Source organism: Cynara cardunculus, assembly GCF_001531365.2.
Source record: "Cynara cardunculus var. scolymus isolate 2C chromosome LG 4, CcrdV1, whole genome shotgun sequence".
Lineage (NCBI taxonomy): Eukaryota > Viridiplantae > Streptophyta > Magnoliopsida > Asterales > Asteraceae > Cynara > Cynara cardunculus.
In genome coordinates, this window is record NC_037531.1 from 15,306,517 (window position 1) to 15,321,270 (window position 14,754).

The window sequence follows — 14,754 nt, forward strand, 5'->3', positions numbered from 1 at the left end:
TGTTTTTAAGAGTTTTTGTCAAATGTTTTATAATATAATATAGATATAGAAAAACGATACTATAAAATATTACCTTATATTGCATTTAATTTAATACGCTCAACAAACATTATTTACTTCTTGGTCTTATTTCTTATCACCTTAGCATTTACAAGTAGTTTGCGATAAATTCTCTTCCACAAAATAAACCACGATCGTAAAGAGGTATGCATTTTTGTGCCTTTTTATCTGTGTTTTTTTAGATATATTAGTCGTGTATTTTTTTATTTAATTTCTTGTTTAATTATAGGTATCAACACCTAATAGATCTTTTGGTGATCATGTGGATCGATGATTTCAAGCGTCTACGGATAACTCAAGCAGAATTCAATGACTATCACGCGGTTGATAGGAAACTATATGCAACTCTCGTATTCGATCTTTGGCGTGATCCCATTGAAGCGATACAGATGATGGCCATTTGGATTTGGTTGGAGAGGGTGGGCATCGGGTTTCCTGACTTGACTCGAAGGATCTTGAATCTCCCTGCTCAATGGATCGACAAAATCGGAAGTGAAGCCTTGCTGTGTTGGGCATGCCTTGATAACACAAGTTTGTTGTGCCCCTCTTCGGTCCTGTATTTCCCCTTAACCAATATGCTCCTCAAGAAAGATTTACCAATTGAGTTATTTCGTAAGTTTCGCGAGATTTCCATTTTTGGGATCAATGAAGTGATAAACGGTGTTTGTGCAAATTGTCTCAAGGACATTTGGGATGGAGCCATAACAAGAAATGTCCACATGAAATTTCTTCAGAGGATGGCTACACATGAGCCGGTGGTTCCACCACAAACTGCAGAGGTCCAACCAGACAATAGGACTTTGTTTGTAACCTTTTCGAGAGGGTATCCTGTGTGTGAACAGGAAGTGCGGGAGTTTCTCTCTGGAGTTTTTGGTGAGTGCATTGAGTCGTTTTATATGCAGGAAGTCAGTGCTGGCGAAAACGCTTTGTTTGCTAAGATCGTACTCAATCATCCTTCCTATATTCATCTCATTCTTGGTGGTGCAAGGAAGGCAAAATTTACCATCAACGGAAAACATGTCTGGGTGCGAAAGTTTATCCCTCGACGTCGACAATGAACTTTCATACTAATTCAATTGAGGATGAACTTTCACATGAATTGAAAATAAAAAGTACTATCGGTTGAAATTTCGAAACATTCTTCTTTACAATTTGTTTTTTTTATTAACATGTTAATTGAAAAAATATAAAAATACAATAATATAATAATCATTTCTACAAAAATGTTATATATATATATATATATAGCAATCAAATACAAACCACCTAATTTGTATAAACCGTGCAAACCTTATTCAACCAATCATAATTTTTCATTGTGTTCATTTTTTAGTAATTATGAGAGGTTGATTAATAATTTTTATTGTGAAAGGTGTTAATCATGAATATTATCATTTTCATTATTTTAATTTTAAAGAAATACATGAAACAGTTTCATTAAAATGTTATTAAGTATTATATGAACAATTTCATAACCATATATGAAACAATTTTATCAAAAAAAAAAGTATTACATGAAACAACTTCACAAGATTAAACAATTTATGAAAAAATTTCATAAGATTAAACAATAAAATCGACAGATGAAGGTGGTTTTGCACAGTTTGTACAAATTGAGTGGTTTGTATTTGATCGTTTTTTTTTCTCTCTCTCTCTCTCTCTCTCTCCCTCTCTCTCTCTATATATATATATATATATTAATTGTTAAATGTATTTATACCTACTAATTTTTTATTCAAACACATCATCAGTAATAAAAACCCACTTTTTACATTTACAGTAATTAATTTATGTCTATCCTTTATTACACACATAAATGCATTAATTTCATTTTCTCGTAATTTTGTATTATGTTGTTTAACACGTAGAGGGTATGAAAACATGGTCAATATAGAGCATCTCTATAGAATTTTTATAAGTTATATACTTTTTATTTTTTTACATAATAATATTTTAACAAATGGTTTTAATATTATATTTTTAAAAATTTTCAACCAATTAAAATACATACAATTGATAAATTTTGTTTTTATTCAAAATTTAAAATCACTAATTAATATAATTTTTTTAAAATTCGTATTTGGTTACACAAGTTTAGATTACTTTTTACTATCTGGTTTATATTAATTAACATAATATATTATTAGTAATCTATTTTAATTATATTATACAATATTAGAATTAACCAATTTTTTAACATGTTTTTTTTGACATTTTACATGTTTTAACTATTTTTTCAGACAGTTTTTGTCAAACATAATTATCTGATCAGTTAGCTTATCAGTCAGTTTGTCTAATATAACTTATAGCATAAAAAGATTGTTTAAAACATATATTAAATATTTTAATAAGTATAATTATTAAAGAGTTTGTAAAATAATTTTTTTTGTTAAAATTAAATGTAATATTAATTTTAAAGATTCTAAATTTTAATTGGAGAAATTATAAACAAAACAAATGGTATTGTCTTTTGATTTAAATCTTATTTTATTTTTTAAATTTAAAGATATGCATTAATTACAAGGGTTTTTTTTTACTCCAACTGATTCTCCACAAACCATGAAAAAAGTATGATTCAAATAAAGATTTCTCTCAAAAATAATTATTTATGAAAGATAATAATTTTTTATTCATTCTACCAAATGAGATTATTTAAAATTAAATATTTAAGAGAGAGAAATAATATTTTAGAAAACTGTATTTGAATATTTTAATAATATAAGAAATTATATGATCTTCAAAATAAAGAATGTTGGAGATGAAGATAAATCTTTTTGAAGATTTTGACTTTTCATTTCTCTATTTTGAAAAATTAGTTAAGATATTATAAGAGCATCTTCAATAGATTCTTCGACATTTCTTTAAAATAAAGAATCAAAAGTCAAAGTCTTAAAAAAATTATATTCTATCACCAAGAGATTCTCAATTTTGGAGAATCCAACATTTATTAAATATTAAAATATTTCATTTATTTATTAAAATATTATTTCTTTCTTCAAATATTTATTTTAAAGTTTTCTATTGATGTTCTCACTCGATAATCATTTTTGAGGTGATCTCCATATTTTGGGAAAAAACTCTCTCTCCTACTTTGTCTATTTTAGAGATAATTTTATGAAAACTATTGTAGCAAAATGTTAATTCAAAATCCTTATTTTCCTCATTTTAAAGAAGCTGTCAGAGATACTGTAAAAATGAACATATGCCAGTTGTGAGTTGTGACTGCTAAGTATGTACCTTTAGGTTGTTGGATGGATATTGACCTGTTATTGTATGTAAAATTATTTAGGGGTCGTTTACCAAACACTTACCCGATAAGCGTTTACCGACAAAATTTAACATTATCATTGACTTACCGGGTATGATTTTAGTTCACCAAAACGGTATCGTATGAAATAATTTACCCGGTAAGCGCTTACCGACAAAATTTAACGCTATCATTGACTTACCGGGTAAGATTTTAGTCCACCAAAACGGTATCGTATGAAACAATTTACCTGGTAAGCGCTTACCGTGGGACGAGTCATCGCCCTCACTTACCAAGTAAGACTCTTGTTCCTTGTCTCGCTTTTACCGGGTAAGATTTTTGGTCCTTACCATATTCATCCTGTAAAGTACTGTGACTTGGTGTTTACTTACCCGAGTAAGCGTTTGGTAAACGACCCCTTATTATTTAATGTATGAAAAGGAGTTTTACATCATTTAAACATTTTTTAACACAATGAAATTTATATCCATGGGTAGAATTGAATTACATTCATGTTGCATACAGTTGTTTGCAGATAACATGACTTATCAAACTCGATCATATGGGTCAATCTGGTCCTGGTCTCTGCATTAATTGGTTTATAATAGGTGTTTAAACCGAACATACTGTATGACCTGTTTTTTGCAAACGTTTCAATTTTTACCAACTTTTTTTTAAATTTCTACAGCTTTGGATTTTGAACTCGACTACGAAATACATTAAGGGGTTGTTTGTTTACCTCTTAATAGTTCCATTAAGAGGCAACATCTGAATCATTAAGAGGTGAATCTTGTTTGACAAAAAAAAAATTATGTCTCTTAATAGTTCTAAAAGCCTCTGAATGATTTTGTATCATGAGCCTCCCTTAACCATTAAGTATCCTGATTTTATTGTAACCAATTACCAAACAATTATATTTCATTTCGACTATATCATGAAAGTCTCTTAATCATTCTGACCACTTAATCATTCTGCACCAAACCATTCAGCAACTGACAAACAACCCCTAAAACTTTTGTTTTGTTAAACTTGTTCTGAACGACCATGCCTGGCGACGAATTTGACAACGAGATCGGGTCCGGATGAAGCACCAGAATTGTTGGATGTCATTTGCAAAGAAGTAAAAACACAAATACGAGATTAAGAGAGCGAAAATAAGTGAAAACACGAATTATAGCAAAACCAGTACCAGCCACTGCCTACTGGATTTAGGACCAGTTTTAGGATTTTCGATGAACCGACCAGCCCGATTTTAAAGAAGCAGTTTAGGACCAACTAAAATCGATTTTTGACCATTCTAGTAGCAACTAGCACAAACACTATCATATACACAAAATTTGTTAGCAACAAACAAGTGATGTGAAGATATACAACGTAAGTGGAAAAGGTGTATTGTTGGGAAAAAAAAGTAGGAACATTAATTAACAAGCTTTTGCTTTATTTTGATGAAAGTAGTTACGAAGTTAGAGGGGTCACTTTACAAACGAATAAAGTAAAGGGGTGTAAAAGCATTTTTATGTGGAGTTTATATATTTTATTTATTATTTTATTTCTAAAAAACTTAAAACACCAAAATCTTCATATACCCTCAAACCAAACAAATATGAACTATTGTTGGCAGATAAATATTTACGGTGTTCTTTCTGAGGACCACATTATCAGGATCTCTATCAAGAATGATCTGAATCCTGTCAAGCTCAAATCGGAATTTAGAAACTTTGAAAAAAAGATTACCCTGATGCTTGATCATTAATTTATAGCATATTATTGTTAGAAATCTTCACTTTTCTTATCAAATAAAAATTCATTTACTTTATAAAGTCAAAATTCTTATAATTCTTAGAGATTATTTGGGACCGATTTATGACCATTTCTATTCAGTATTGTCTAGATTTTTACTTACCATTATCCTTACGTCGTTGAAGTAATGAAATGAATTTGGAGGGATTTGCATTTCAAATCCATTCAAATCTCATATTTGGTTTGTTGGATTGTCCAGATTTGACATCTCAAGATCTAATTGAAATCCTTCAAACATAAGATTTTGAAATCCTTAGGTAGTGCTCGAGATTTCGTAGGATTGTATGCAATAAGGTTTTAAAAAATATTATCGATTAATAAAAATGTAACTCAATTATTTTTATAATTACTTTTAATTTTTTCATAAATTATTTTATAAATAATGAAATCCAATTCCATTCAAAATCCTATAAACCAAACACACCAATAATTTCAAATTCATTCCAATTCAAATCTTTCCATAAAATCCAAATCACTCAAAAACAATTCTACAAACCAAACAAATGATACTTTATTTTGTTTCTCTAATTTCCAAACATTGGTTTTTGGGGATATGTTATGTTTTTTACAAAATCAAACAGAAGTTTTTTTTAATTAACCTAGATATCCAACTCGTTATACGAACCAACTAATTCCAAAATGACCACCTGCTTTACAGATAGCAACAAGAAAGTCAAAGGTATTGCAATTGCATAATATTTTGTAATATAATATACATTATTAATTATATTTAAATAAAAAGGAAACGAGTTTGGGTGTTGGGGGTTGGTTAGAGGAAGGTACGGAGAAACAATGAAAGTGGGGTTGGTTGGGCAGCTTCAATTTTAAATTTAAATGGGATTTTTATTTATTTATTTATTTATTTATTTATTTGGGGCAGGTACTGATAAAATAGAAAACCTTTTTTTTAAATAACTGGACACGTGCGTCTAGCACGTGGAGGTCGTGACAAGGGCCGTTACCGTGTGGGGCACCCTATGCCCTATACTATACAGCCTGTACTCACACCTTCAACTCTCTTCCTTACACTATTTTGTCCTCTTCCCCACATTATCATCACACCCTTTAATTTAAATCACAAACTAAATATTCACCTTTCATTTATTTTTAGAATTTTTTTATTTATCAATTTTTAACACCTCTATTATCATCCATTAAATTTCAATTTATTACATATAAATGTTTTACATTTAAAAAATCATAAATAATATCCAGCCTGGCATACTCCCATGCTATACCGTACAATTTCTTTTTTAGGTTATATTAACCTCCAAATGGTCGGTGATTTGAATATTGTTATCAAATAATATTTATTTAATAAATATATTTATTATTTAAAATATTAATTTAGAATTTTATTATAATATATGTTAGTTGGGTTTTTATTATAGAGAAATTTATAAAAATAACCGGTTTACATAATTCTTTGCCACAAAATAACCACATCTTAGAGGTTTTACCGGAATAACCACACAGATCGCCCCCGGGGCGATCCGTACACTATGGGGGCGATCCCACCATTAAGTCTAAAAAAATTCCTCAAAAGTCGAGATTACTGTTCATTCTCGTTGACCGTGTTTGACCTCGCCCCCGGGGCGATCCGTACTGTATGGCGGGCGATCCGGGGAGATCCGGGTTTTTTTTTGGTATTTTTAATAAAACTGATACGTCATTGAAGTTGTATTTTTTAATATTTTTAGAACCAAATTTCATGGGTAAAGGTTTAAAAATAAATCTTTATAATTATGGAGAAGCAAAAATTATTTTTATTTGCTTTAAGTTTCGTAAATCAAATATAATATCTGATTGATTAAATTTGACCTCTATTTTGTCATTTTGTGTTTTTAATTAACAATTAAGGGGTGTTTTTAATAAAAATGGAAAAATACATAAAGTGTGTCTTTTTACGTATTTAATTTTATATTTCACGGTTTTTCGTTATAAAATAACCGAATGATAATTGTTGTATTTTTTTTTTTGTTGGTATTTTTAATAAAACTGATACGCCATTGAAGTTGTATTTTTTAACTTTTTTAGAACCAAATTTCATGGGTAAAAGTTTAAAAATAAACTTTTATAATTATGGAGAAGCAAAAATTATTTTTATCTGTTTTGGGTTTCGTAAATCAGATATAATATCTGATTGACGAAATTTGACCTATATTTTGTCATTTTGTGTTTTTTAATTAACAATTAGTGGGTTAAAGGTTGTGATGATTTATTGTGTTTAATGAGTTAAGGGTTGTAAGAGTAAAATATATGAGAAGAGAAATGGAAGAGAAGATCTGAAAAATTATGAAATAGGAGGTTGGTATTTATAGTGAAACTGGTATTAGAAAAAAAATCAAAATTTTTTTTTACCCGGATCGCCCTGGGGGCGAGGTCAAACACGGTCAACGAGAATGAACAGTAATCTCGACTTTTGAGAAATTTTTTTTAGACTTAATAGTGGGATCGCCCCCATAGTGTACGGATCGCCCCCGGGGGAGATCCGGGTGGTCATTCCGGTAAAACATCTAAAATATGGTTATTTTGTGACAAAGAGTTGTGTAAACCGATTATTTTTATAAATTTCCCTTTATTAATAATATATAAATTGATTATTTTTATTGATGGTTTTGATTTCATGCAGGTCTACAGCCATTATGCACTTACAATTTGACACGTGTCCCTTGCCAGTTGTACACTCATAACTGTCTTTCCGGTTATCCCTTCATCTTTATCTTCTCCCCTTCCTCCCCCATATAAAATCCCTACTCTTCCCCCTTTCGATTTCACAAATTTAAATAAAATTTAACCTTTGTTTATTTACCGAAACCCAAAAGGTTTTGCCGATGAAATCTACAGGATTTAGGGTTTTCGATTTCTAGACGGGTTTGTATCAATGGCGGTGGCTAAGAAGGATATGGATCGGATCAAGGGTCCATGGAGCCCCGAGGAAGACGAGTTGTTGCAGGCGCTTGTCCATAAACATGGTGCTCGAAACTGGTCGGTCATCAGCAAGTCAATTCCTGGTCGATCTGGTAAATCCTGCCGTCTGCGGTGGTGCAACCAGCTTTCGCCGCAGGTGGAGCATCGTGCGTTTACGGCGGATGAGGATGAGAAGATCATCAAGGCACACGCGAGATTCGGGAACAAGTGGGCCACCATCGCCCGCCTGCTTAACGGCCGGACGGATAACGCCATTAAAAACCACTGGAATTCAACGCTCAAGCGTAAGTGCTCGTCGATGTCTAACGATGATTTTTCGTTCCTTGATGGCCAAGATCTGGTGAATTATCAACCGGCTTTAAAACGGTCTGCTAGTGTCGGACCGGATACCACCGGCTCCAGGTTTTATCTGAACCCCAACAGCCCGACCGGGTCTGACTTGAGCGATTCGAGTCAGAGAAATGGAGCGTCAACTCCCCCTCCGGTTTTGAACGATCCACCGACTTCTTTGAGCTTATCCTTACCCGGATCTGGATCCGGATCCGGATCTGATCTGGAATCCAGATCCGAACTGAAAGTGAAGTTGCCACAACCACCGCAAAGTGATGGTGCGAATTATGGGTTCTTCAACCCGGAATTAATGGCGGTGATGCAGGAAATGATTAAAAACGAAGTGAGGCATTACATGTCTGGGATGGAGAAAAATGGGCAGTGTTTGCAGGGTGAAGGTGCTATCAGCAGCGCTTTGACTAATCGTATGGGTGTCGAATAGTAATTTGGATGAAAATATAGAAATTAGGTAGCTAAATCGCCATGGATGATGATGGCAAGCTTCAATTGAGTTAAATCTAAAGACTAGGGTTTGGGGATAGTTTCATCTACATTTCTAAAATCATTGTCTTGTTCGTATACAAAAATAATTTTGGTAGTGTACATGAGAAGACGATTACATCAATTTCATGGGAAAATGGGGTTTTTAATAAACAAATTCAAAAGAGTAAAAGTTAAAAACCTTATACTATTTTTTTAATAAATAAACCATCAAAATTTTAAAAATTAGTTATCTACGTTTATATAAATTTTACTGTTCTCAAACTCTATGTCATTCAAACCCCCTGCATCCTTTTGTCATCACATTTCGATGTTGATAATAGATGACATTTCGATGCTAAATTGAAAATTCACTTGCAAATGCATGAAGTTAGACAAGGATTAAGTTTATGGTGACAAGGATATTGAAGGATACTTTGGCATGGTTCTGTTACAAGAAAATAAATTACGTTTCTAAAGGATGTAATTGTATTGTTTTGTTGGATACAATCATTTAGGTGGTGTTTGGTTTGCAGATTCTGAAGGAATCTGATGAAATTGGAATGATGAATTCCATTGATCAAATTTCATTCCTTCATTTGGTCCATTTTTTTCTTCACGAAAGTAATCTTTAAAATCATACAAATTCCACGAATAAAGAAATTTAACAATCCTTATCAACTACATGATATTTTGATTGAATAAAATTCTCTATTTTCATAATACCAAATATGTCCTTAACCCAATATACCCTAATCTTATAAAACCCAATATGATCATTGTCGACTACCGTCGATCTGAATCACCACCAACAATCATCATTTAAACCACGACCGACTACCACCGATATGAACCACTGTCGATCACCATCATCTGAACCACCATGGATCACCACCAATCTGAACCACTGTCGACCATCGGCATCTAAACCACAACGGACCACTATCGATCTAAACCACCGCCAACTACTACCGATCTGAATCATTGTCGGCTACCACCGACTTGAACCACCGCCAACCATCACCGTCCTGAACAACCACTGATCTGATCCATCACTGATCTGAATCACCCCAATTTGAACCATCGCCAATCTGAATCACCCCGATCTGAACCATGGCCAATATGAACCACCACCGATCTGAACCACATCCGACAACCGTCACCTAAAGCACCACAGACCACCATTGATCTGAACCACTGTCGACCACCGACCACCGATCTGAATCACTGTCGACCATCAACAATTTGAACAACTACCGATCTGAACCACCGCCGATTTGAACCACTGTCCATCTGAACCACTGCGGGCCACCATCGATCTGAACCACTGCGGACCACCGCCATCTGAACCACTGCGAACCACTACCGATCTGAACTACCGTGGACCACCATCGATCTGAACTACCACCGACCACTGTTGTTTTAGTAACGTAATCTGGCAGGTTATATCTGGGTTGTGTATTTTATATTATTATATCCGAAAGCAAACAAGAAGACGCACCTCATTAGCCGATGAGGGAGGATGACAATAGCCGATTGCTGAGGGACGATAGTTATGATAAAAGAGAGAGAGAGGAGGGGCAGAATTGATAACCTATGCATTCTATTCTATCTTCTACATGTTTCATAAACCTTTTGACTTAAATTATATTTTTAGTCCCTACAATTTGTTGAAATCATTGGATTTCATCCCTACAATTTAAGTATTGCAAATTCCTTCGTTTGATTCTAATCTTCTTTAGATTTGGTACTTGAGCAAAATGACGGTTAAATCAGTCATGTTACCTCTGAGGGCATTTTCGTAGTTTTTCAGTTTTTTTTTTATTGAAGTACATGTACATGTATGTAAGGGGGTGTTTGAGATTGCTTATAAAAATAACTTATTGACTTATTCCGGCACACGCACTAAGCACTTTTCAATGTTTGGATAAACAACTTATACCGGTAATAAGAAGTTTTTAAAGAAGTTAAGGGGTGTTTGGGATTGCTTATTTGAAACAACTTATGTTTTTCTATAAAAAAACACTTATCTACTTATTATAAGTCAGGAGGGTTTAACTTCTTCAAAAACTTCTTATTATCGGTTTAGCACCGGTGTTTATTCAAACACTCAAAAATGCTTATTACCGATACCAAATCAAAATAAATCAATAAGTTATTTTTATAAGCAATCTCATGTAACCCTAAAATGAATTATGTTTAAAACTAAAACTGGAACCACCTCCGTGGCATGTATCTTCCTCCCCATGTTGCCATTTCTCTCCTATAATTAAAAATGGAGCATTCTTTAGTGAAGAAAGATGAATATTACTTTAATATTTTCATTAATTTTATTGTTTTTTTATATAAAGTTTTTTAAACATATTAAAATAATAAATTATAAAATATTATAATAATATAGTTTTGAAATTGAAAATTTTCTAAAATAAATAAATAATATAACTGAAGTTGAAATTGCAGATTTGTTAAGAGTTGAATGTTAAGTTTTTAGAGATTTTGACTTTTAATTCTCTACTGTTAACATGTATTTTTATATCCTTTATTTGTTATATCTGTATAGTATAGGGATCCCTTTGTAACGTTGTATTATATATATACTAAGCAATGATATGCAAACCCTAACGGGATTTCCACATATTCCAACATGGTATCGAGCTTCCGCCTTTGAGGTTTTTCATAAGTTTTTTTTTTCCCGGTAGCATATTCGGGCAACACGCAGTCGCGTCGTTTTTCCTATTCCTAGAGATTGAACGGTCGGATCGTCTTATTTTGGACAGTAAGTCCGTAACATATAGATCTACGTTTTCACCAGTTAGATCGTCGATTAGAGATCCGGAGGTCATACAGTCTCTATAGAACAAAAGGAATTCGGCAGACCATATTCAGGCAACGCGCAGTCACGTCGTTTTGCCTATTACCAGAGATTGAACGGTCGGATCATTTTGAGTTTTGGACAGTAGGTCTGTACCATTTGGATCTACGTTTTCACCGATTAGATTGTCGATTAGAGGTCCGGAGGTCGTACAGTCTCTATCGAACAGAAGAATTCTGCTGCCAGCCATCTTTGTTACACATGGGAAAGTGTAGTTCGTACGCTACAATCCTTCTATCGCGGTAAGCACTTCTGGCCTCAGTTTCTACTTTCTACTTCACTTATTTTTCTCTTTTTTTCCTCTACTTCCCACATCATGACTAACCCTACACCTTCTTCCACCGTTGCACATACAACCCAACAACTAGTTTATGCCTTAACCAATGTTTATTCCCAATTCAGTTTTAAGCTTACTCTTGACGGCTACACGTATGAAACTTGACGTCGTATCTTTCTAGACATGTGTAAAGGTGCTAAGGTTCTTGGTCACATTAATGGTACATCAAAACCATCCGGTGATTACGATGAAGATTGAAAATCCATCGACTCCCGTGTCAAATCATGGTTTTATTCCACATGTGATCCAAATCTTCTTCAAATAATTTCTAGTGATGATTGCACCGCAAAAGATCTTTGGGATAAACTGGATTGAATTATTTTTGAATAATAAGATGTCCAACTTCAAGATCAATTTCGAAATACCAAGAAAGGTTCTTTATCTATTACCGAGTTTTGTCATTCTCTTAAAAATCTCGCCGATGCTCTGTCTGATGTTGATTCACCCATAAAAGATGTGAATTAGTCATGCAAATCTTACGCCAATTACCACCTTCTTATCATAGTATAGTTGATGAATCTCGGTAAGAAACCATTGAGCCCACTACAGACTCTTAACTTCCACCACTGCTACCCTATACTCTTCTTCCCATAATCCCAGAAAAGTGAAAAATAAGTGAAATCGAAACAAACAATGGAGAGGGTGCTTCTAAGGGGGGAGGTAATTCTAGTGTTTCCGTTACTACTAATCCGTTTGCAGGCAATTCTTATCCAAGCCAACCACAATATGCAGGTATTTTGGGTAATGGTCAAGCATACTTTAGCAACACCGGAATCGGTCACGGTTCGGTCCCACACGGACAACCGCCGCCAACTCCTTTGTGTCAGCGCCTACTTTCAGTTCACCTCAGTTCATGATGCCGCCTACGTCCCAGCAACCATAGCTTCTCGCGCCACCACCTTCTATGGGTCAACTTGGACAACCCAGTTATTGGCATATTTCGGCCCACTTCTCTAGCCCCACAACACTCTTCGGCACAATCAATGTGGTAATTTTTTTAAAATATGATTTAGCTTTTTTTTTAAATCTAAATGTCAACGAAACTTGAGATTTGAAGACATGAAACACAAACCATGTAACATGAAACACGAAAATATGAAACATGAATCACGGAAATATGAAATATAAAACTTGAAAAAAAATCTGTAACCGTTTGATTATAAGTCTTTTTTTAACTCATGATAATTTGTTCGATGAACTTATTAATCACATGTAATAATTGTAGATATTTTTGTTAATCATATGTGATTATATATATTTACATTTATAGATTTTCTTGTGATGCACATATTATCACATGTGATAATACTTAACTTATATTCACATGCATATTATATCATGTAATATGTACAAAAGTCACAAAGTGAATGATATGTGATATATAACAGAGAAAAAATGGTGATCAGTTTAATGGATTAATTGTGTATATCACTGTGATATTTTTCAAAATTTGTAAAAGAAATCTCATCAAAAATGTGTCTAAAAATAGTTAAAAAAATTATATAAAACTTGATACAAATATTATGAATTGATTAAAATTAAAAAATATAATAAGATTCTTAAGTGACTCAAATACTGTTTTTGTTACAATTATGTTCTTAAGAGAATATTTGAGTCAAATCAAAATGATACTTATCATAATTTCTAGAATTATTTTCCCTTTTTATGTTATTTTCAATGGATTATACGGTATAAATTGTTTTTAGTTTTCTCGCAAATTATGCAATCTTTTGCATTTGTACAACCAATACAACTCAATCTCAACCGTCCAATTAATTTGATGAATATGTGATTTAATAAAAGTTTAGATTGTCTCCTAATGTAAAGTATTGATCATAATTAATGAATCATAGTCATCTTTCATAGATATTCAAATCATAATAAATGAATTCTTATCATTTTCATAAAGATCTCAATCAATTGAGTTGCATTGGTTGTAAAAATGTGATAGGTCACATAATTAATAATATGTGGTTTTTGCTTGATTTTTGATGGGTTTCATAAGGTGAGGTTGAGATGGCCTGCAAGAATGGGGAGATAGAGGAGATGGGTTGTCGGAGGCTGACAACATGCTGCCTGCTACTAATTAGAAACGATAGTGTTGGTGGTGTTACGGTGGGGAGGCCTATGAGTATTTTTTGTGTAATATATACCTATATATACACACACACATTTGGGACGGATCCGAATTTTTTTCAAACGTTTGATTATAAGAAAAAAAATATAGGGAAAAGTTTTTAAATGGTGGCACCGTTTGACTATAAGAAATAAATATATAGAATTTTTTTTTTCAAAAGGTGGCAACATTTGACCAAGAAAGTGACACTAACAAGATTCGAATTTGGGTCTGTGGTGGAATGAAAGTCTTGCAAACCAACTCTACCAAATAAAACTTGTTCTCATTGTAGTTTCAAAATACATACGCTGACACACAACAAATTAATACGGTTGCACCGTTCACGAACCTATAATTTTTATCCTTCGACGGAAAAATAATACAGTGGCACGTGCCACCTATACCTCATAGCTGGGTTCGTCCATATATATACCTATATAGGGGTCAATTCAAGGAAGAACTGGTTAGTTTGTGATAACTATGAGATCCAATCTCAACCACAAATCAATGGATAAATTAGGAAACTATTATTTTTGATAATTTGACTTAAATTTTTAATTAAAGAGCATTTTAGGTATTTA

General features: G+C 32.9%; 2 protein-coding genes across 2 annotated transcripts; both read left to right on the top strand.

The window, feature by feature from the left end:
• Positions 1-320: 320 nt before the first annotated feature.
• LOC112510915 lies at positions 321-1,118 on the top strand. Its single transcript, XM_025116270.1, has one exon. The coding sequence runs from the start codon at positions 321-323 to the stop codon at positions 1,116-1,118; it is 798 nt and encodes a 265-aa protein (XP_024972038.1).
• Positions 1,119-7,942: 6,824 nt separating this feature from the next.
• LOC112511190 (transcription factor MYB73-like) lies at positions 7,943-8,993 on the top strand. Its single transcript, XM_025116708.1, has one exon. It carries the CDS (start codon positions 7,992-7,994, stop codon positions 8,808-8,810), a length of 819 nt encoding a protein of 272 aa, XP_024972476.1. The 5' UTR covers positions 7,943-7,991; the 3' UTR covers positions 8,811-8,993.
• The last annotated feature ends 5,761 nt before the right edge of the window (positions 8,994-14,754 follow it).

Bases quoted from the DNA above. Each gene is read 5' to 3' on its own strand.
- LOC112510915 (XM_025116270.1), top strand. From the start codon at position 321: ATGTGGATCGATGATTTCAAGCGTCTACGGATAACTCAAGCAGAATTC.
- LOC112511190 (XM_025116708.1), top strand. From the start codon at position 7,992: ATGGCGGTGGCTAAGAAGGATATGGATCGGATCAAGGGTCCATGGAGC.